Genomic DNA, 24,422 nt, shown 5'->3' with positions numbered 1-24,422 from the left:
TTATAAAAAATATTCACACACTCTTCTAAACTGATATCAGGACAACAGATAAGGAAACCTTTTGTCTGTAGTGATATTTTTCTGATTCTTGTTGCAATCAATCTTAATCTTACTAATTTGGTCATAAATACTCATTTACAATACTGGTAGTGAATTGGAATGCAAGTCTTTCAGGTACCCTTCATTCACTGAAGAACTCTTGATGCTCTTTGTTGATGGAACCTTGTCACATGGAACATTATATAGTATTTAATTCACATCCAAAACTTTATTTATGTGTCTGATATCAATGTTTCAATTAGATATTTTGTGTCCTTTCTTTGGTGAAGTTCACATGTGCTTACAGTGTGTTTTCCAAATTTTGGTTCTTGACCCGTCTTCTTTGCTGTATGCTTAGAGGATCAACTGTGTTTGAACTAGTTGAGTTTTTGATGGGGTGTTGTTTGTTTTTTTTCCCCTCAATATTGTTTTGTTACCAATTATCACTCCCTGAAAATAGTTTAGACCATGGCTGTATTTCTTACTGTGTGAAGGCTTCTCTGACTGATCCTTTAGCAGATGTTTATGGTGTTAATGAGATGATTTCAGTTCAAATTTCACCAGTACCTGTTTGTCTTATTAAAAGACAGGGAGTCTGGCTTAGATATCCAGTTGAACAGTGAAGGCTTCTCTGAAATCATCCTTGTTCTAATTTGTCATTGGTCGTACCTACCTCCAACAAACTCCCTTTCCACCTTTTAGCTGCAGTGCAGAGTGATCAAAATGTTTCTGCATGTACGTGCTGTCCCCAGGATATGTTGTCCAACTGTTGCATTGTATTTAATTATGGCTGCATAAGGGCTGCATACCTTATGGCAGAGTCTTGGTACTTTTATCTTGGCACTAATATTCCATCTTCAAATGATGATGTTACCTTCAACACAGAAAATGTTTTAATTGTATTTTGTTCAAATATGTATAAGTGAAGCATAACATCTGTCCTTCCAACAGGATAGCATATTCAATATTTGAGTTTTGATTTAGTTCACCTTTTTGCCACTTTCTCATATGTTGTCCTGATCCGCAGGGATCCTTCACACAAAATCTCACTCTATGAAGTTGCTAGTAGCTATTGCTAGCAACAAGGACTTTGCTAGGTTGCAGTCATGCAAGCCATAGGCAAATAATTTTATAGATTCTAATTTCTCATGCCTGACTCAAGTGGCAAGCATTGAAAGTTGGATTTGGGAAACCTAATCAGATTGTAATCCATTTTTCCACAGTTCAGAAAGAGATTGTCTTGTGGGTGACTTTTCACTAGCGGAATATGTCTTGTTATTGCTGTTCCTTGATTGGTTGAAACCATCCTGTGTTTGGGGATGTCACTCCAGGCAGTGTGTATTCACCAAAACCTTGCTGATGGTTGAAGCCTGTTATGTTCACATGGTGATGTCCTTTTTCTCTCATAAAGGAGACCATATGAAAGCACATTATCTTCAGATTAACTTCAGGATAATTGTTAATTTGCTTCTCTGATGCTTTTCAGTATGTGCAAGCTCCTGCCAAATCTCAGTTTCAGATTTCAGAATCATGTCTGCATACCTCACACCCTTTTTGAATGAATGATCAATGTGGTGATGGTGCAGAGTTTTTCTCATTAGTGACTTGATAAACCACTCACCTATATGGATATGATTTGTATCTTTTCCTGCCAAAGAGGATTTTATGACATGTGGTTCCTCTGTTACTTTGAAACCCATTTGAATACTCACTTGGCTGAACATCAGTTTGTGAAGGATCAATCCCTGTATGAACAAATTTTGCCTTTCTTTTTTATTTCAAGGGTAGGGCTTGCAGGAGGGCTTGTCTTCAAGGAATTATCCTGAAGATACAAAGCAACACAATCCTGTGATTTTTCTTCATTTTGTCCTCATTCTTCATAGTTCTCGTCCATTTACCTATTTTTTATTTATATTTTTTTTTTTTTTTTATCTGTTCTTGTAGACTGTGAGAACTCTGCATTTCCATTGTAGACCACATGTCACTGGGCTCTGGTTGAATGCTTTTAAGGGTGTCTGTATTATACTATATTATACTGTCTCTTGGGCAGTTTCTGTGAGACTTTGGTTTTGGGAGTTCTTTGTGATAATAGAGTCATCTGGGTACCTGCAGATCTCTAAGTACATGTCCTTCAATATTATTCAATCATGACTGCCTTGAGTATTCACGAGTGTGAGTGGTATTCAGACAGGAACTATAAAAATAAGCAGAAGATGAAAAGTTCCTTTCAGCTCCTCATAAAGACAAATTTATTTAGCTTCATAAGACAGTTATAACACAGTCCAGAAGTACTTATGGTGCAGTGGAAATAACAGGTGTTTCTTATGTGAGGGCATATAAATTCATACTGGATGTGAGGTGAGTTCAATATTGCGAATTATTACTGCAACAACTACGCTGATTGGAGTGAATTTCTCATCACTTAAAATCATTATCTAAAATTTACTTACTCTCTAAGGGAGGGGGAACCCCAGTGTTTATGAATTCAGGCAAAAGTGGATGAAAACAGGAGTTTCACCTATATTCATTAAACATGATTGCTGTGATAGAGAGAAGAGATTGAGTGCTTGTTTGCATTATATTGCTGCTTTGAAAATTTTTTAGAAGTGCTTCACCTTTGAGTAAATGATTATGTTAAAGAATTGTCATGCATTTTCCCCCCCAACTTTTATGAAGCAAATAAACTATTTTGAATAATTTATATTTTTAAATTGTTGTTTTCCTTTGCAGTATTGTACTCTTGCTGAGCCAAAAGCAAGCACTTGAAGAACTTAAGCAAACAGTCCAGCAACTAAGATGCTCTGAGGCAAAATTTGCAGCCCAGAAAGAACTACTGGAACAAAAGGTTCAAGAGAATGATGGGAAAGAGCCACCACCTGTAGTGAATTATGAAGAAGATGCCAGATCAGTGACTTCCATGGTAAGTTTTACATCTGTTTTACTGAACTGTGTAGCCTTGCCATTGTGCTTCAAATCCAGGATCAGAGTATCAAGATACTCAGTGATGTGATTTAAAGTGAGTGGACTTCACTTTGCATTTTTGGATACTTGTTTGGACCAGTTGTTCAGTTGCATGATATTTTTTCTTTTTAAGTGGCAGTAACTCATAGCAGTCTATGTCTGGAGACCTGGATTACTCTTCTCTACACTTGATGCTTAAATTTTCATTACACTGTTTTATAAAGAAAAGTCATAACCCTTACTTAGATTTAGTAAATATGACTGAGTAGCTATTGATTATTTCCCTGGCTGTGTTGAAGAAATAAATTTACAGTTGTAGACTGAAAATTAACAGCAAAAGCTCTTGGAATTGCTGCATGTGTTAAGTAATTGAGAAATTAATTTTATATACTGTAATTACTCTTTTATTCAACAGAAATGAACATTTTTTTTGAAACATATTTTTAAATGTTTACGCTCTTAATAATTGAAAGGAATTTTTTTTTTGTTCTGATGAGACCTCATGTATTTTAAGTAAGTACTTTACTCTGCTAATATTTTGTGTGACTTCCTTTTCTCAGTTGCATGCAGTTATGTGCAGAGTTTGTAGGCCACATAAAAAAGCAAACAAACCGTACCTGTTTACTAAAGGGACAAACAGTAGTGTTTGCCTTTGTGGATTAGTTTTGACATGTAGGAGATATTTATGACTTTTTTTCTTTGAGGTTTAGCCTGACATTTTTTTGGCCCATGGGGCAGTAGCTCTGTGAAATGATAATTAAATGGTTGTTTCTAAGAGGAAGGCTTTTTTCTTCCTCTGGCTATTTGTGGAGCTGTTCGATTCCCATTCTACAATTATGCTTAATTATGAACATTCTCTTGCTTCCACTGCTGTTTAATATTTACAAGGCACTATGAGGTGGTTGTCATTTACATTGATACAAAACATTATTTTACAAAACTTATATGCTTGTCATGACCTAGAACGAGTTTAAAAAGTACAAAAGTATGAAGAAAGAGAAAAGAAGGATCAGGATAATGATTGCAAAAGATTAGGAGGCTTGGAATCTTTTTGGAGTAGGCTGTCTTGTTAATTGTTTAATACCATAACCTGTAGTAGTGCTAGTGATTAGTGTCTACTAGTGTTAGTTGAGCTCAAGATTACTGAACTCTGCTTTCTGATGTCTAAACCTCTGAGTGACTGAGTGGGAGAAAATAATTCCATGTGCTGGGCACAGGCCCACACAGGGCCAACAAGACGCAGACACAGCAGCTCTATCACTGCCAGCACCGTGTCACCTCCAGTGTCACCTGCAATGAGTGAGGAGCCATCGCCTCCAATGCAGCCACTAATGGGCCTGCAGTGCTCCAGGGCAGATGGCACAGGGTGGCTGGTTCTGTGCTCAGGGCACGGTGGCTTCTACAGGAGGGTAGGGGAAGGGAGAACATAGAGTCACAGAATAGTTTGAGTTGGAAGGGGCTTCGAAGATTGCCTAGTTCCAACCCCTTTCAACACCATCCACTACAGCAGGATGCACCCTTTACAAAATCTTGCCACTTTAACCCAATACGAGGTTGCACAAAAAAGTCATGAGAGCCATTAGAAAGGGTCCTAATGATGAGAGGCACTCTGGTCAGCTTCTCAGGGAGAAGGTAAAATGGGGACAGGAAATTGGTACAAAAGGAGGCAGAGGCATTTAACACTCTTAAGTGATGTTGTGTAAGCTGAAATATAGGAGAAGGTGGGTTTTTGTTGTTTTATTTTTTTAAACCAGTAAGTAAAATTTACTGTTAAGGCAACTTGAGAAAATAAATCAGAGACACATTTTTATGTCAGAGATAATTCATTCATTTTTAATAAAGATTCTGTACTTTAAGTAACATGCTTTAGTTTATGGAGTTCCATCTGGCCTACGTTATCTAAGAGTTTAGAGTGCCTCCACTTTTTATGAAAATAATGCTGATCATTCAAGCTACCTTGCAGAGAAGACTTGTCATGAAGTGTGACGTGTTAAGTTTCATCTGAAGAATAAATTTTGCAGAATTTATTTTTTGCAGCACTTCCCTTACTTCTTCAAGGCAAAGCTGGCCAGAAGGGCTAAGCCACTCTTGGGACATGCACACTTTGTGGGTACCAGATGCAGAAGTCCTTGTCTTGTACAGGAGATTGAATAGGACTGAAAACAAGGTTAACTGTGAAAGCAGGCAACTTTATTTCCAAAGCTGAGTCAAGTTCAGCATTTACATGTACAGGATACAGCATTTAACTGCAGGCCATTGGTACTGAGGCTGCCTTGGGATCAGCACGTTGCCCCAGAAGGAAATGGTCGTAATCCACTGCAGCCTGTCCTGGATCCTGTTCATCCTGCTGCTCATGCTATTTTTTCTCCTTAGGACCTGCAGGAGCTCCTGCACCTCATTAGAGAGGTAAAGAATTCTACCAGCTTTTGGACTTGAAAAAAGAGAGGAGCTAAAACATGCCTGATGGTGTTGGTATTGGCCTTGCTTTCTGAGAAGGGGTTTGAGGTGATCATTAAATAATTTGATGTCTGTGATGTTGGATAAGCAGCACACTGTAGAAGTGCTGAGTGGCAGTGCAGACTCTGGGGCATTTTTCCCTCACACAGCCTCTTCCCCAGGTGTTCACTCCAGTGAGCCAGAAGTAATCAGACCTGCTGTCTCTGCACACAAAGAAAGCCACTGCTGTCACCCTGCAGTGGAGCAAAGAGGATTAAGGTGGTGTTGGGTGGTCACTGTCAATACTGGGGCTGTCTCATCCCTCACAGCTCATGCCAGAGCTGTGTTCCTGGCAGATCAAGACTCAGCTCAGGTACTGGAATCTCTCCTCTTTTAGACTAAGACTGTTTCCCCTTATCGTATCACCATCTGCCAATGTGAAGAGTCAGCCTCCATCTTTCTTATGACTTGTTTTGAGTACTTGAGGGCTTCAGTGAGATTTTCCTGGAGATCTTGCTTTTCTTCTCCAGGCTGAACAACTCCTCCCAGCCTCTTGTCATAGGATAGGTACTCCAACCTTGTGGTCAATTTAGTGGCTTTCCTCTGGGCTTGTTCCATCTCTTTCTTCTGTTGAAGACCCAAGTTGCTGGATTGTTGTTGTTGGGTGCAGTTTTCAAGGTGGGATCTCACAGGGGCAGAGCAGAGGGAGCAAGTCATCTCCATCATCATGCTGCTCATGGTGCTTTGGGTGTAGCCCAGGATGTGGTTGACCCTTTGGGCTGCAAGTGCACAGTGTCAGCTTATGTTCAGCTTTTTGTCTACCAGCACACCTGAGTCCTTCCTTGCAGGGCTGCTTTTGATGTGCTCTTTCTCCTAGTCTGTGCTCACGTTTGGCATCACGCTGACTCAGAAGTCTTGACTATATCTCAAGATGAAAAAATCATACACTGATGGGTTGTTTCTGTAAATAAATATCCTTGTGATTTTTAAATTAGGATTCATTTTTTTTCATAAAACTCCTTAAAAGTATAGGGCTGTAAAAGATCAGAAACAAAATGTTCTTGCTGCTGATGGCTCATTCTGTTACCGTTCAAGAGGATGACTGTTTCTTCAGCTATAAATTCATCAAAGTTTCTCCACTTTTTCTAAGAGCAGTTCATCTAAATGTTACTCTGATACACTTGAATGTGGTTATTAATTCCTCTCCAGAAATTAATTGTAAACACTTGTTTTACAAATTTTCTAAGAATGGGAAAATCATAGTTGGCTTGTGTTGTCAGCAAATGAATTTTTTTTTTTCATATGAAGAAAATTTTTGTGTCCTCAAGTCACAAGCAATTTTTTTGTTTTGTCATTTAGAATTTAAAAGCAGATATGCAAAGCAATTTTGTTTTGTATCTCTTAAGTATTTATATTATATAAATAGAACCAATTTCATGGTGGAATAGTTCTCAAATTATTTTGTTTTCCTTCTCTTACGTTAGGTAACTGCATAATAGAATACTAACAAGGAATTAAATTCTGTTTTGCTGTTAGATATGTTTTTATAAATAGTGTAATGTTATATGAGTGTTTTAACTTAGTTTCCTTGCTCTTTTTTGCCTCTATTAAATAGAAATATTTATTCTGTTAGTGTCTTCAGTATAGTCTGCTTTAGTCAATATATTTTTTTAAGTATGTTGGCTGTGCCTTGGTAGACATGTACTCATGTTAGAAAAAAAAAGGAATTGCCAAGCGCTTCTTTTTTTTTTTTCAGTAAGGATATGATATCACAATGAAGCCAAAATGTATTTTTTGTTATTTCTGAACATAGCATTTAACAGTTTTGTCATTGTATATGGAAAAATGAAATGTTTTATTGTTACTAGCAGTTCTACTTTTCTATTGATTTATCTACACAAGACAGAGATAGTTATGATGCTGATGGTACGACAAGTTTAAAATCTTATTTTTGAGCCCCTTAGAGTTACACATCTATGCTATTCACTGTGTTAATGGGAAATTCATACTTCACATGTTCTTCTGTGCTTAAAGTATGGAGATACTAAAAAGAAGAGAGTTATTCCTTGTAAACAGATATATTTTGACAAAAATGTAGTAGTTATCCAAAGTGTTATGTATTATGTCACTATAAAATTTAACCAGTAACTAGAAGCTACTTGAACTAATTATTCCACATTTAGGTGTTCAGTCAGTGGATGTATGGCATGTCATTTATTTGTCTTAAGGTACATAAGGTATATTTTTGCTGTTACTACGCTCAACAAAGTATGGTAGTAGTCCATGATAATTAAAATGAAGAAAGCAACAGAAACAAAACTTTTATATATCTGATTATTAGATTTGAAATAAAAACGTCATTTATTTTTGAATATTCTAGTACCAGCTAAACATTTATTCAGGTAATTATGTACAATTATGATGATTTGCATTTCATGGTAATGCTTTAAACTTACAGCATCAGATATTGACTTGCAAATTGTTAGAGTAGGAAGCCTTCTGGGAGTGCTTAAAACAGGCAATAGATTTAGTTAATATAAAATAGTAATTAATTTTGTTTAGCAATCATGTTTAGCAATCATCTGTGACACATTAATTTGTCCTTTCCTTTTTCCTTACATGGTAAAAAAAAAATTATGAAGGCCTAAACCTATTACTTTTTAGAATATATGTTTGAAATTTCATGCTGTTCTCACTAGTAGATGTGTTTCATGTAGATTTATTTTGCATACTGCAGCATTTTCCTGGAGCTGGTTGACAAAACTGAGACTTTGTGTGCAAGCTCTGCAACACTTGAGAGACTTGTCAGCAGGTGGAGCTCAGTGCCAGAAGACTAGTTATGATTGAATAAACCAAAGCTGTTAGCATGAACTCCTGAGAGGGCAGAAGCAAGCTGAAGAACCATGGTACAGCCATTGGGATGTTGTAATGCCTTGTGCCAGTTAGAGTTTGAGGCTTAAAACTGTACACAGCAGAAAATGGTTTTATCTGTTGTAGCATTATTACTTGAAAAAAAAAAAACAACAGTTCACCTCATATATAATCGCTTTTGTTGTTTGTTATTCCTTTTTAAAAGGCTTCAGAGATGTTAGCCTTAGTGATAGTTTGCCTTTAAAAAGGATAAACCAGCTTTTACTGAAGGTTGTGGTAATTAAAAAATTAGTTCTCAGTCATTATAGAAGGAAAAAAATACTAAATACATGAAACAGAGCTAAAGTGCTACTTTATTTGTTTGTGAATTATTCTACCTAATGTCAATGTTTTATCTTTCCATCCTTGCTTTTTAGAATTGGAGATTTGGTGCTCTAGTTATTATGATCAACAAACCAGTAGCCAGAGTCTTCGTCTGCAGGTTTGGATTTGCAGTGAATGTGTTCAGAACTGTCACTAAAATAGTAATTGACAAATTTAATCAGTTTGTATGTTTTGATTTTTTTACCGTCAGTTACATAGATATGAAAGAGGCTTTGCAGGAATTAACTATTTGAGTAAAGATGCTTCATTGCATACGTTTTAGATGTTGGATCACAAGGCCCTGAAACATAATCTACTGAGAGAACTCTCTTGGGGGTTCCTTTTCCCCTGCACTCTCAGACTATGCAGGTTCTTTATTTTGAAAAAGATGCAAGGAAGCGATTGCCTTCTTTGACAGGCCATTACAGCAATAGCAGAAAGTGTAACAGCAGAGATAAATTTGTCATTTTTCTTACCGATTCAGAAGAACAGACACATTCTTATGCTCTGTAGTGCATCACCAAACATCTCCCTTATCTGTCCATATAATTCTCTACTGATTTGAGGCTCATGACATTTACATAAAACTAAGATTGTATTAGAGCATGGTAGTGGAGCCCTTCACAGTAATTTGGTTTATATATTTATGAATCTTGTACACTTCCATTGCATTATTGCAAGATTTTAACTTTCTTGTCAGTAGACCCAGGGCCAGAGTTAGTCTGTGCACCATTGGTATCCTTATCCTTTCTTTTGTTTTATATTCTGCTGAGGAAACACTGCCAGTGCAGTCATGCTGCAGAAATTTTGCCTATTTATTCATAAAAGACCTGGAAATAAACAGTTTTATTTGGTGGTTGCCTGAACAGCTGAAGTTCAATTTTGTTTATGGCCACTTTCCAAGCTTGCTGGCTTGGGCCTGTGTTGTGGCTTACAGCCAGAATTTGACATGGATTGAAAGTGCCCCAAATGTCAGATGCCTTTGGGAAGTGTGGGAAGATGAATTCTATTCATCTTTCTCTCATACTGAATATGTTCTAGCTTCTGTTTCTTCTTTTTTTTAAATCCCAACTGCCTGATGGACTTATATCAGAGGACGAAAAATACAAAAGGAGATACTAAGGTAGTATAGTAGACAGATAAAGCCAGTAATACTTTGTCCCACTGACTGGTCCAGAATTTAGAAGATGAGAAGTCAGCAAAGCTATCTAGACTCACTGAACATGCCTAGAAACTTCTGAAATAGAAGATTGGACTAAGTTCATACACTAAGGCTCAGAACTTAAGCCTTTCTTAAGGTTAGCATATTATCTATCAAAAAAGTGTTGAGAAATAATCTGGTCTTGGGGAAAAGTGAAATTAGAAGTATAACCAAAATTTTTGAGGAATTGAGATATATGGATCATTCACAGAAAGAGAACTCTTAGAATATTTGAAGTGCAGAATTAGTTTACCAACTCTCTGTATGATGGAGAGTTATAAGCACTTGAGATAAGTATACAGACCTCCCTTGAACTACCAATAATATTTCAAGCACTTTCATTTCTTCCTTCTGGAAGCAGGCTTCACTATAGTAGTGCTGCAGAGCTGCTTGCCCACTGGAGATTTGTTCTTTCAGTCAGAATCTTCTCTGTGGATTAGGATAGCTTCACACAGAAGTTTCCTTTTGAACAGAAACCACATACTGGTATCCAGCGTATGCTTCTCTGTGTGCTGGGAGAAAAGTAGTAATTCTTTGCCAAAATCATAATCATTGCCTTCTTACCTCTTTTTCATAGTGATGGGACTGAATTAGTGTAATTGCTAACTTCTCATAGCCTCTAGGCAATGCACAGGAAGTAATGCGATAGAATTTGGCTTTAAATCACTTCTCAACTTTTCTCTCTTTCTTTTTAACTGGCTGATTAAAAATACCATTGTCCTTAAAGGCAATTATTATGCCTCTAGAACTCCTAAAATCTGCTATAAAATAATTATTTGAATTAGGATTTATGGTATAATGTAGTGTCACTGGAAGTTTTTTGCCAGATTGAAGTGTATGATTTTATGCCTAACTTCTGGATTTTTTCTGCCCTGTGGGGAAGTTCTTGCCTGCTACAGACTTGAGAAACCAGAATGGCAATCCAGTTTTAGGTTACAGCCCTATTTTTTTTGCTCTCCATTTTTCTGGGGATTTTTTGGGTTTTTTTTAATCATCTAGCAGTAGATAGATGCAAAAGATTTCTGGTCAGTTTGGGATCCAGATGCCTCAACATCAGCACTAATGACCATTTTTAGATTGCTTGAGGTATCCTGCCTGTGAAATGAAGCTGTGACTCTGGATATTAATATTCAAACAGATGAAGCCCCCTTTCCAACAGACTATTGTATTTGGAACTATTTGTTCCAAATAGTCTTCAATGGTTGACACCATGCTGGACTCCACAGCTAGCTCAGGGGCACTGCAGTGGGGAACAGCTTCCCACTGCAGTGGGGAGAGCTTGCTCTGCAGCAAGAATGGTTGTCAGTGCCAGGGAGCGGACAAAAGAGGAGAGGGAAGCCTTCAGTGTGAAGTTTCATGGAAGGTTTACTTGCCAAAGGGGACAGGGATCAAAGAGCCCCGAATACCAGTGTGTTTGGGGTTTTATCCAGCACTAGAATTGAGGGGGTGTACACTCTCTGAACCGATGGGGAATCTGGGAAGGAGGAGAGAGTGGAGGGGAATACAGCTCAGGGCATAAAGGGGGTGGACAGGACAGGTCCCGTGAACCAATGGGGTGTTGTACATTAGGGGAATTCCTGTAGGGCAGAACTGGCAGGGGAGGATCCAGAACAAGGGACAGAGTTTATAATGACGGATAGGGAAGGCACTGGAATATAGGGTGGGGATTACAATGATTGAAGGGCAAAGGGAAGGAACATTTAACACCTGGTATTAATCCAACTTGGAAAAAAATCTAAAATGCGGGGAGGGGAACTGGAACAGACCATTAACATCAGACCATTCAACAAACCATAAAATAAAAATGCACCGCAACAAATGGTAGGGAAAATTAAAGTCCTGTTTGAGATAGTGGTAGTCATTGTAACCTTGTCAAAAACTTGCAGGATTGCTTACCTCAATTTCTTTTTAGGGAGGTACAGAAACAGGTCATCAGAAACTTAATTTTTATTTGGCTGTTGTGTTAAGGTAATGCGAGAAAGGCAGTGACATTTGCATGAAGATGATAGCAGATATTCAGGAGTTTCTGAAACTAATGTCCTCATCCTAGAGAAGAAAGAAAGCTTGGAGTATCACAGCCAAGATATGTGAAATTTGTCATTCTTGGTAAACAATTGAAGATCTTTACTTTTAGGGCACTGTAGGATTTTGTGGACCAAAAGCAGGTTTGTTTTCTGGAAGTTACTTCAAAATCTTTCTGCAAGCAAAATACATTTTAAAATCTGATTTTTTTTTGTCAAGTTTCTGAAATAAAGTAAGAGTTGGTGGTATCTAGAAGCTAGATTAATAAGAGTAGGGGAAAAAAGAAAAAGAAACTAAATACAGGATAGAACTGGCAGCTCCAGAGGTAGTAGAGCATTTCATCAGGTTCAGAGTGTGCCTAGGAGTACTATCGGAGTAAAATGAAAAGAGGTCATCAACAGTGCTGAGGACAAGACTATCAGATTCAAAGTCTGTCCAGGACACAGGACCAAACATAGGATTGGAGAAACCTACAACATACTCATGTAGGACTCATTGAGAAGGAAGGGCTGGAGACAGAGCAGTTGTCAGTATAATTTCATGAGACGGTATTTTTGTGAGACTGTGGCTCTAACTTTATCAACACATGTTGCCTCTGTGGTAAACTGAGTGCTAAATCAAAGTGCAAATGGTATGATAAGAAAAATACAGTATAGAAGTGGTATAGCCTGAGCTATATCTGCAAATTTTTGTTTCTGATGTGCTGCAGAATGACTTTATTTCTGGATCTTGGCTCTGAATACTAAGATGAAACAAAATCACTTAATGTTTGGCTTTATGTGTAATACAAAATTCTGTCATTCTCCTTTAGATTAAATTTACCTAGTTTTGCCAGAACTCTGAAACAATAAAGACTGTCACAATATCTAACTGAAATTATCTTAGTCTGGAAACCTGTAGCATTTACACAGCAGCTGCTATAAAAATGAAAACAACTGTTGGTAGGAGAGAGAGAAAAATGGAAACACAAATATATTGGTTTGGAGTTGGGGGGGCTAAAATGAGATGCTGGACAGTTGTGACAGTTTCTGTACCATGTTAACCTGTAATTTTTGTCTTCTGTGCTAGCTGCTGGCTAGAGCAGTTGAACATGGTGGTTATTTATACTGAATTCAGTGTAATGCAGTGAATGTTGTAGTACAGAAGGAACTGATGTGACTGAGTTGGCCATAGGCAATTGTACTGAAAGAGAATTCAGATTTTAAGCAAGGGGAGATGTATTTGGAGAGTTCTAAAAATAAAAAAGTTTAAAAGTAACTTCTGAGCTAGAAATAATGAAACAAAAAACCCAAGATTAACTTCCGGCTTATAAAACCATAAAAAGTTAAAGAAGTTACTTCTGGGTTTTAAAAAAAACAAAAACCTTTTAGGTACATTTGTATTTTGTTTGTCTGTAAGAGAAACCCACATTCCCACAGGAAATCATAGTTCAATAAAGCTGATATAAATTCAGTTTTCTTATGTTAATTTGTTGGCTATTATAGCATAAAGGGGAGATTTGTTTTCTCTGTATGGGGTGGGGGGAGGACAAACCTGCAAGTGGGAATTGTGAACGTCTCCTACCTATTAGATCCTGTTACAGTGTGGTTGTGCTCACTTAGTGATTCAGGTTGAAGTTCCAGGCCACAGTAATATGTGACATACATACTATTAATGAAGGAATGATTTGTAGAATAATTTTCATACTGGCCAATGAAATAGCTTTTTGACAAAAATGGAGCTGTTTTCTTCTCAGGCTGTTTTGTACAAAGTTGTGCTTGTGTATTGGAAGGTTTCAGGCGGCTTCAGGTGCTGCTGCTTTTGTCTACATGATCTGTTCACTCCATAGAGATTTTTATCTGTAACATGTAAATTGACACTGTGTTTGTGGAAACTTTTATGTACATTTGATCTTGGCATTAAGTGTGTCAGGAACTGTGTGATAAAGAGATTTGTAGATTTATAATATCTAACAAAAATAGTGAGGAAAATAGGATTTTCAACCAACATGACTGAAGTATTTCATCAGTTATTTTCTCCAACATACTTTTAAAGAAGTTGATGCATTGCATCATGTATAACTATACCCATAAACTAGAAATTACTGATTTTTTAGAGGAAGAGGGTGTGGGTACAAAAGGAGTTTCTTCTGTAATCGAGGAGACTGGTCTTTGATTCAACAAGTAGCTTGAGCATGCCAAATATGTACAATTTACAAACTTTCAGGGAACACTGATTGGTTGTTCAGACTCTTTTTAATATGTAATGACTGAAATAAGAGAATATAATCTATTTACTGAACTAATAACTCAAAGTCTTTTTGCATTTCTGTAGAAGTCCTGCCTTATTTATTTTGGCTCATGATGCTAGATAAAATTTATGAACCTCAGCTTGAATAGGATTGAAATATTTTATTTGGTACCATTATTGAGACTTACATCCTGACTCTGTCATCCATGATGTCTATATTTTCAAAATAGTCCTGTTTTTGTCTATGATTAGTAGCTGTGATCTATGCATGAGTTCAGTGGACCACAGGCTTTACTCAGAGTAGAATTTGAACACTGCCAATTTGGAGGGTTTGCATTTTTGTTGTTCTGTTGTTTAAATTGGCAGATATTTGTTGTTTTGGCAACCTGTAAAGATTACTCATTAAGCCTACCTAAGTTATGGTGCTCAAGTTGTGCTCAAGCTGTCACAAAGTTGGTCTATGATTTTATCTATTAACATGCAGGCTGATTTGTGCATAAACAAGTATCTGTCAAAACCAAAAGCAAACATTATATTCTGACTACCCTGCCAAACAGCTGTCAGACAGAAATACCTGATCAAATTCGAATCTGTGCATATACTGTGAGCTCTTAGCAGTTATGAAAGCTTCAGTTTTGTTGTTTAACACATTTAATGTAAATGTGGATCTGGCTAAGAACCTGTCATACCCTGTCTGACTGAAGCTCTTCAGAGTCAACTCCATGAAACTTTGTTTTATTGTGATAAAACAAATGCATCCTCTCACAGTATGATTTTCCAAACAGATTACAGTCACCAGTCCATGTTTAGTAGCACTGTTTATTGGGAGCAAAAAAGGCTTCACATTCTGCCTGATCACATAACATGTAATGCTGTTTCTTGGTGCTTGACACAGAATTTACCAGATGGTTTCATTAGAGCCAGTCAGTGAGTCAGCTTGAGCCAATTAATGAATTTTAAGAGGAATCTTGATTAGTAGATGCCACTGTGTAGAGGGCAGAATTGAAGAAATGTTACCTTGTACCCGTAAGAACAGTGTGATGACAAATATAAAGACAGTGCCCCTCTGGTACGATGACATGGTAGTTGGCTGGGGAGATGGGATTTTTCTCTGGCCTGTAAGAACTCCCTTTGAAATTAGGGAAAAATTCAAGGGTTTCCCCACCTCATCCCCCTAGAGAATACTGTTTTCTGTAGATTGGCAACTGGCATGGACCTCTGTTAAAGCTGGGCTGCAGGTCCCTGCCTGGGATCCTACTGCTGTTGAGTATTTAGTTCTTGGTATCTTGTGAACTGTAGGAGGATTCATGGATTTCAAGGTCATGCAATATAGTGATACTGTTCTTGTTTTGTGTTCTTTACATGCTGACATTTGTCCATTGCTTCCCAAGCAGCATTCAGGGTACAGCTGCTCCAATGCATCTAATCCCTTCCAGGAGCCAGACTTTCTTGACTTAAATGCCTAAAATCTTCACTCTGCTACCTTGGTAATGTGGATGCACTAGCTTCATAAGGCGCTTTTGCAGGTGTTACTGAGTGTCAATGTGGCTGAAAACCAACCAAATCCAACAGTGATATTTAATGAGATCTGGAAAGATTGTCATGCCTCCTGTTAGTGAGTGGTGCATTCTAAATAAAGTAATTGACTGTTGTAGTAAGTGCAGTCACTAACAAATGCCATAGTCAGTTCATGCTGTGTTTATAAATACTGCATTTAGATATATTTTGAGCTGACTAACCCCCAGTTGGCAGTGTTGGAAGCAGCATCAGCTGCTTCATTGGCTGAGGCACAGAGTACTTGCTCCCCTAGCTTTAGTTTTTCCTTTATGCAGTTGGTGCAGCATCCAGTTAGTTGATTCAGTTGTCTTCCCATGTTGTCTTTGGATACAAAATGCTGAACTCTAAAAGAGATACAATCCTCCTTAGAAAACTGTGTTTTGGATGGAACCTTTGCTTGAGTTGAGATTGGGCAATTTTTATTTTTTTTTTCAGAATCTCGGAAGAAACCCCACAAACTGTCCTTCTCATTATCTGTTACCCTAGTTCTGTATTTCCTGTACTTTCCCCAAGCACCTTTTAACTAACCCCCATGGCAGAAATAAATGCTTGTAGCTCATAGCTCTAATCTTCCTCTTTGCTGACTTATAATCCACCACCTACAAACTGCTATACAGATTCGCTTTATGAGATCACAATTTGTCAAAATACTGATTGTGCTCTGTGAGACCAGAGAAGCTTTGCCTGTGCAGATCTGGAATGAAAGATTTAGAACAGTCTTTGTTTGTTTTTTCTCTGCTGAAATGTGACTCAGCTTCCTGTCTAAAGGTTTTACAGTTTTAAAATAACCAACACAGGTTGTAATGAGAAAAGGAGAATAGTTTGTGCTTCTCACACTTGTGCAGTGTAAGGATATATAGATTTCTGGGAAGTCTATTACTGTTACTTTAAGTTTGTGGCTAGTGAAGACCATTTCCAGTTCCAGATGGCATTCTTTGGCATGCACACTACTCTTCAGGAATTTGTCAACATGCTTGTGGTAGCTGTGGATGATCTTTATCACTTCCTTACTTTAGCTACAAACTGTTAGAGAGAACATTAGGAGTTGAGGTATTTTGGATATTTTTTTGCAAGACTTTATGTTTACCAGTCTGTATCCTTGTGTAAAAATGCCCTGGACACTATTTGCATTTGCTTAGTCTGCTGAGTTAATTGTGTCAAGTACTGTATGCATGGCATAGTTCTTCAGGCACTTTCACTGGAAAATTTTATATGCCTCTTGTGAAATATATCCCAGAGATTCTTCACCAGCGGCTTTTTGTTATCAGCCCATGTACTGATTACTCTAGTTCTTTTTATTAGGCCAGTAGTTGTAATAAAATTCTGTTAGTCTTTGAGTAATACTTAACAGTTTGAAAAATTTTGATGTTAACTTTTTTAAAACTGAAGCCAACTACTGTGCACCTAAAACTTCACCATTCCATTGAGGAAGTCCATTACAGAATACTGTAATTTTTTAGTAAGTGCCAAAACCACTCCCTACATTTATACTTGTTTTTGTGAATAAATGAGTGTATGAAAACTCTGGGACATAAAAGTTATTTTCTACACTAATTCCCATCTCTAATGGAGGAATACTGATGTTTTCAGTTGCTGTTTATCACAGTCCAGTTAAATAGAGATGCAGTTTTTCAAATAGGAGTAATGCTGCATAACATGTGTCTATGTAGAAAAAATTATTTTCTTCCGTTACCTTAGCAAGAATCTTCATTCTAGCTCAGATTTTGTTTTTTCTTTTTTAACTTGAAAGGGGGATGGCAAGACCAGTCCTTATGTGGATAAATTAGTATAACCAGTTCAGAAATGTATTTCAAATTGAAGACTTTACCACTTCAAGTGGGATCTGTAGTGTTGATCTTGAATAAAACTCTGGTGCAGCATAAAGCATTACTGCATTTCTCTGTTTTTTTGAGAATTTGGGTCATAAAAACCTGAAACTATTTCAACTGGATATATGCAGTATTAAAGTAAAGAAAAAAAATTTGCCTCTTTGATTCAAAAATGCTCCTAAGAATTTTTACATTGAAATTATTAGTGGTTGCACATTTATTCACTGCTTTTTTGACTTCTGATTCTTAGTTTTCTTGAAGCAGTAGCAGCACAGCCCGAATGTTGAGCATGTTGTCCTGGCAGATGCTGACCTTCACCAGCAGCCAGTTCATCATAACGTTTTTTTTTTCATGCCATTAGTTTTTTGAATTATGAGCTGCCAGTGGATGTAAGATGTTGGCTTTCTTGCTTTTGTGAGCATTAGGTACTGAAGTACAACTATGAGCACTCAGTGCAGTCTGTTTTATGCTCTCCCATTGCAACTTCATGAGCTTACACAGAATTATACCAAGAGAGAACTTGTGGGTATGTTTGGAGATCTGTTACAGTGATGTGGCAATGGCAACCAAGGAAGAGAAGGACCATGCCATGAAAAGGTAGTTCCCTTTCATATATAGCAAGTGCTGTACAGACTGAAATTTGATAATTTTATTACTTGAAACAAGTAAAATGATTATTTGAGAATTATTAACTTTTTACATTCAGTTAATAATGGCATTCTTAATTAATAACAATGCTCTTGAAATCAGTGAAACAGTTTATGTCTGAAAATGCCCAGACCAGCCTGAGGTTTTTAAAGGATGGAGATCTTCATTTTCCCTGTTATATGTTTCCACAGTTAAATAAGGTAATAGCATTTAAACTTAATTTTTAAAAAGTATTTATTTGTTCTAAAATTTTCTGTAAGCTTTCAAAGGTCTTAATTGGTTTTTTAAATTGCCATTATTGAAACCAGTGGTTATTTACTTGGCATAATTATGTGATCAGTGAAAGGAGGTGTCTTAGGATTTAGTGGTGTAGAGATACAGTCGTTAAGCGGAGAAGGAATACTTAATTTCATTGGTCTATCTGCATTGCAAAAGCCTTTGTCTGGCTACTTCTTCCTTCCACAAAAAGTTTTTATACAAGATCTCAGTGCCTCAGCATAGGTGTTGAGGTACATTTAGCCATCTCTTTCTCTAGAGAACTGTTGACATTCTTGATGATAATTTGGTGAAAACAAAGCATCACATTTTTAAAAAAGCTGTTGGGTGTATATAAGAGTTAAAATGTACTGTGTTACTGGAAACATGATTGCTAACCCCCATTAAGAGCTGCCTGACTTCCATTAAGACCTGTAATACATGTTTGTGTGTTTGGAAGATCTGCTAATTATTTAAAAGATGAAAGTGACATTTCTCTGACATTTCATATGTATCTTGAAAAATTAGCCTTCTGAAAGTCTTAATTAAAACAGAAGACAGAGCAGACAACTTAACTGCACATTCTGTTATGATAGATAGGGATTCAAAAAAAGAAAGCAAAGGGTCAATCATGTTGTAGTATTCATAATTATTGTGGGGTTTTTTTAAATTAAATCTATTTATACAGAGTATTTGCTGATACCCAAACCTTTCCTAAGGAAGATCTGATGAAGATTTTTCAGGTTTTTGTCTCCAAATATTTCACCAATCTCTTGCTTAATACTTTTTCTTACTGGTGTTTTCCTGGAAAAAAAAAAAAAAGTTACTTTCTAGCCTCTGTTGGAACTTCAAGATATGGTATATAAGGAATGAAATGCATAAAAACAATCACAAGAAAAAAAGACATTATTTTGAAAGAAAACAGATGTTTTTTGATAGTAAGTTGAATACATTTCTGAGCTTTTTATAAATTGTACATATTTTTTCTAACAGCCTTTTAAATACTTCTAGTATTAACATTATATTGTGTTGTTACATTTCTGCAGACCAGCCTGTAGTAACACTGCCTGATTTCACATATACCAATAATGGCTTCTGAGTTACCAACCCTAAATAAATGTCCCTGAAGATACCAGGTCACTAGAAGTGATTAAAACCAAAAAAAAAACATGCCAGAAATTTTCAGGAAAAAAAGAAAGAAGAGAGCAGAAAACATTCCATCATTGTATAAATTGATGTGCACTTGCCTCCCAAATGCCATAGAACTGCAGAATAATTTAAACTGGAAAAGATTTCAGGGATCCATCTGGTCCTGCTTCTTGCTCAGAGCAGGGCCATCTTTAATGGCTGCAGTCCATCTCTTGCAGGCTGCAAAATGCTTTATGCATGTTGAGGCTCTTAGCAGGTCCAGTGATGGAAGTTCCTCCAGGAAACCTGTTTCAGTATTGATCACTGTCCTCATTGTGAGGTTTTTGGTTTTTTTCAGTATTTAATTAGCATTTTTCTTAATGCATATTGTCCTTTTGCTATGTACCACAGAAGAGTTTGGCTTCATGTAACCAATTACATTTTCAGCTCCCTTAATTAGAAAACTGATGTAGGAGAATTCAGAAAGACAAAATAATAATGCTCAGATATTTGGAGGAGCTTCTGTAGAATTAGTGAATAAGTAGATTGGGCTTTACAGCTTGAGAAGTTCAATGAAGGGGAGTATGATGAGGATGTGTTTAGTGAGTTGGGTGTGGGTATATACAGGTGAATAAGGAATAATGACTGTTCTCTGTCTTTGCAGAAGCAAGAAGTAGCACTCATCAAATAACCACAACAGGCAAATGATTCAAAACAAGCACACAAACATGTTCTTCCAAAATGTGTAATTAAGTTGTGGAACTGGTTGCTACAGTCACAGATTGTAATAGGTTATATATATCTATATAGATATATATCGATACAGAAGACAACTGAAAAATATGGAAGGAAAATCCTTCCCTGACTGTTGCCATGAAACATCACATCTTAACTAGTAAGGCTGATCTTACACTACAGGTCCTCAGAGGACAAAGACATGCTCTGAAGAATTGTCATTCTCTTTTTCTTACGTACAGGTTATTACTCCACTGGCATACTCTGGGATATGCCTTTGGTCTGAGAAAATATAACTGTTACCAAACTTCACACTACTAAGTCTTGTTTCTCAAGCTACCCTCTGCAATTCAGATTAAGGAACATTAATTTGCAGCTAGCGCAGTATTTTACAGTATGTGTACATCAATGATACATCATTTCTGCTACTTTGGAACGTGTTACTAGTGTTTAAAACAGAAAATGTTGCTTTATCATAAAATGATTTTTGAATAGCTACATTGTTTAATTGGTTTCACTGTGTACTTCAGATATTCTTAATTAGCTTTGAATATTTAAATTGTAAATAACTGTATTGTAATCTACATGGCTCTGCACAGTTCTAGGTATCTACAGTAGTAAACTAAGAAAATGTGTATTATAATTCTGGACATGGACTTCAAAGAGATGATCTACTCAACTCAATCAGCTTATATTCAGCAGGTTTTATTTGTGAGTGCCATGTTTATAATTTGAAATACTGTGTGTGTTTTTGGTAAAGACGACATGATTCTTTATCTGGTTTTCTACAGGTGGTCTTTCTGAGATACCTAGTTTTATCATGAATGGGACACCCCCCCCCCCCCGCCAAAAAAAACCCCAAAAAACCCAAAAACCAAACAACAACATTCTTTTGAGGAACAAGATCAATCTTATTTCTGAAATCAAAGCATAAACTTTAGGGATATTGGTCATGTTCTGCTGTATGCTTCAGTTTTAATATTGTCAGCATTTACATCTCTTTCAGTAAGTGCTAATAGCTGTAAAACAGACACATGCAGATTTTTATGGTTAGTATATCCACTCATCAATTGGCAGGCCATAGTTAATGTCACTCTCTAAGTTTATGGCATGCTTTTAGTGCTCCTCAATAACTTAATTTCCACTACTGAAGTGACTAATGCAGATGATCATTTTCAGAAAGTTATTTTCTCTATTTTGAAGAGCTCCTGCTTGAAAATAACAAAATTTCTGTCTCAAACCATACTTCTACAGACTTTGAAAAAAACAAAAATATTCCTTGTTCTGCCCATTGTCTAAATTTGAAGCCTTAGGATGAATGTTGCTCAGCACCTTTTTCATCAGGGAAAGTGCATCTTCAAACAGGAACAAAAGCTAGCATTTACTTTATGAAAACTATATTAATTGCTCTGGCAGATGCTGTCTGTATATCTATTTCATCTGCATGTTCATTGAACATACTGTTTGCAGTAGCTGCTGGAATTTCCCTGTCTGTTTCTGTCTTAGAGCCCTTGTACTGTACTGAAATAATTTTCATCAAAATCTCTGAGGACCAGTTCCCTAGCCAGATCACAGAAAGAGTGATTTCACTCTCGTCTTTTAGATATCACTGATTATGTTCTTCTAATTGAAATCTCCTTTTGTTCTGAGAGCATTTTCTCTTTGAGTTGGAGAGTCATTATCACATTTCCAAATCTAAATTTCCTGTGAAAGTTCTGTGATTTCATTTGCAAGCCCACATTCAATTTCTGTGGACAGTTCACATCTGACTCATGTGGCATTCTTTTCTTTGCATAGAATAATATTAAAGTATAGGCTTATTTACATTACTGTACATACATGGTTTATTGGTGTTTTAGGAATATTCAATATATACTGCCTTGTCCTTTGTCTCTTGCCACCTTTGTTAATCTTGCTGTTAATCTTCCACCTTTGATTGGTATCGTTACTATTTGCCTGTCCTTCAGAAACATTAATTCTGTTTTATCTTTATCTTAGATCTCTCTCCAACCTCTTATTTCATTGCTTTTCTAAAAAGAGTATAGACTATTTTTCTTTGATGATAACATCTAAAATATAGCCCAAATTCTGGATTTATACAGCTAAAAAAATCTTCTGGGCTTTTACATCATGCAGTTCAATTTAAGCAAAATCTTTTTTTCCTGTTGTTTTGTCTTGCTTATGTTCATTGAAAATACTGTTGTGCCTGTGACTCATGTGGCCTGTCTTCTTGATTGTGTCACTCTGCTAGGTATCCTGTTTTATTTCTCATGCAGTCTTAAGATTTGCACCAATTTTGCTCAATGACAGAACTGTATGCTTGGCAAACGGAAGACTGTTGTCCATGGGAATCTATCAGTTGTAAGGCATGACCACAGAACATAAATTGTAGTGAAAAATCCACTAAAACACACAGAACCTCACACTGCACAAGATCCCCCAAAGAGAACATAGGAAAAACAGAAGCCCAGGTTCTACTCATACATAAAGATGCAACTGAAGAAATCCTCAAGTGAAATAGCAAGTGTTTCACTCATGGTTTTCAACTGACCTGAATCCTGCGCTCCTTTTTTGGTTCTTATGCTTAATCTCTCTTTTCTGTCACTTGTGAGAAGAGAAAAGAATGGAAAGTAAAATCGGTAGTGTCAGAATAGTTGTCTTCTTTTGTGGTATTTCTTGAAAAAAGCTGAAGTAATTGTTTCCCTTAAAGAAGAAAACAGCCTGTATTCTTCGGTTCCAACACTCTAGGTATGTGCCATACCATGCTTCAGTAATACCAGTAAGGTTATAGTCCTGCAAGTGTGAGCACATCCCCAGTTCTTCCTGTTTACTCCCTAGATGTCAGCATCAGCTGAAAGGCATTTCAGTGGTTCCCAGTGAAGCTGACTTGGTGTCTGGAGTGCGTGAAATTCCCTGGTTTATTTCAGGTGTTCTCCTAGGGTAGGCTCTGGGCATCTCAGTGGTGTGAGTGGGATAGCATCTCACCCCACACCTTATCATGGTTAAACCTGATCACATACCGTAGTGTCAGGTGCGATGGTCAGGTGATGCTACCTTCCCAAAAGCACCCCCAGGGAGGAAGGTGCCTGGGCAGGCTGCAATCACACTCACACTCACAAACATGCCAGGGACGATGATCAATGGTGGAGAGCCAGGAAGGGTCTTAGTATGGAGTTCCAGCAGGGTTTATTGCAGCCACACACTGAAGGGGCCCAGGAACAAAGACAAGGAACACTGGTGGGTCCAGGGATATATATGGGTTTGAGGGGGTGGATCCAGGGGTCAGGATCCAATAGGAACAGGGTAAAGTGGTACATGGACAGGGTCAGGGAGAGGGAGAGCCAATGGGATAACAGGGGTGGAGGATTGCAGCAAACTGGGGCCAATGGGGAAACAGGGAAGGGAGAACTTTCTAGGGGAAAGGACATAAGGTAAAAAGGAGAGGGACAGCCCAGAGGCCCACTGGGTACATATAACTGGGGTAGTGAATGGTGGTGCAAGGAACTATGGGAAAAGGTTTTTCCCTTCTATTATATGGGGAAAGCCTTCTCTTTATGCTTTAACTTCATATATTAGAGACCTCCTTCTACACCATTACTGCCTTTGGCTCCAGAGCCTCCATAATATCTCCCTCCTCAGTTATATCTAGTTTATGATATAGTTAGTTTCAATTTGTTCTGAGTCATTAGAAACATGGCTAGTCCTTAAAAGGGAAAATATCAGTCATGCATTTTTCATAATTCTTTTTATGTGTTCTCATGACACAGATGTGTTGAAACACACTTAAAGAAATAGGTTAAAATGTTTTCTAATGACAGCTTGTATTTGCATACATACCTAGCTTCTAAATGGTAAAGTACAATTTTTTCTGTAATAATTCAGTTACTGCATAAAATATTATGACCTACAGGTTAGTTTGCTTTCTAGTGAAATTGGTGTTGCATAAAATAAAGAAGTGAGAAGTCATGCTACCATTTTATTGATATCTGTGAAAGTAATTCATTTGAGATGAAATGAAACTAAATCAGCTAATATGCTTTAGTAGTTGTGTATGCTAATAAGTATATTACTCCATAATGTTCTCTATATCATCCTTAAAGCAGAATTCCTAATTCCAGTGTCTAGCTCAGGTTTATTAATCTGATAGT

At 37.1% G+C, this 24,422-nt stretch overlaps 1 protein-coding gene and 2 long non-coding RNA genes across 12 annotated transcripts in view; 2 read left to right on the top strand and 1 right to left on the bottom strand.

Annotated features, from left to right (window-relative positions):
• Positions 1–24,422, top strand: part of FER (FER tyrosine kinase) — a 157,754-nt gene that overhangs the window by 50,376 nt on the left and 82,956 nt on the right. For all 10 annotated transcript variants that reach the window (XR_015280685.1, XM_086868392.1, XM_086868395.1 and 7 more), the window contains one exon: positions 2,770–2,959. Coding sequence is in view for 9 of the 10 variants with exons in the window: in XM_086868392.1 (XP_086724518.1) it covers positions 2,770–2,959 (190 nt within the window). In the remaining variant the exon portion in view is untranslated. The remainder of the gene's footprint in view (positions 1–2,769; positions 2,960–24,422) is intronic.
• LOC147648091 (uncharacterized) lies at positions 8,255–8,848 on the top strand. The gene is made up of 2 exons (XR_015280687.1): positions 8,255–8,342; positions 8,724–8,848. It is a non-coding gene; the product is annotated as an uncharacterized LOC147648091 (long non-coding RNA).
• Positions 14,928–23,244, bottom strand: LOC147648090 (uncharacterized). Its single transcript, XR_015280686.1, has 2 exons — positions 22,826–23,244; positions 14,928–19,215 (listed from the first exon to the last, which is right to left on the bottom strand). It is a non-coding gene; the product is annotated as an uncharacterized LOC147648090 (long non-coding RNA).

The sequence above is a fragment of the Cyanistes caeruleus genome, chromosome Z (assembly GCF_971803275.1).
Source record: "Cyanistes caeruleus chromosome Z, bCyaCae1.hap1.1, whole genome shotgun sequence".
NCBI lineage: Eukaryota > Metazoa > Chordata > Aves > Passeriformes > Paridae > Cyanistes > Cyanistes caeruleus.
The sequence above is the reverse complement of the archived record's forward strand: the minus strand, read 5'-3'. Positions and strand labels throughout refer to the sequence as shown.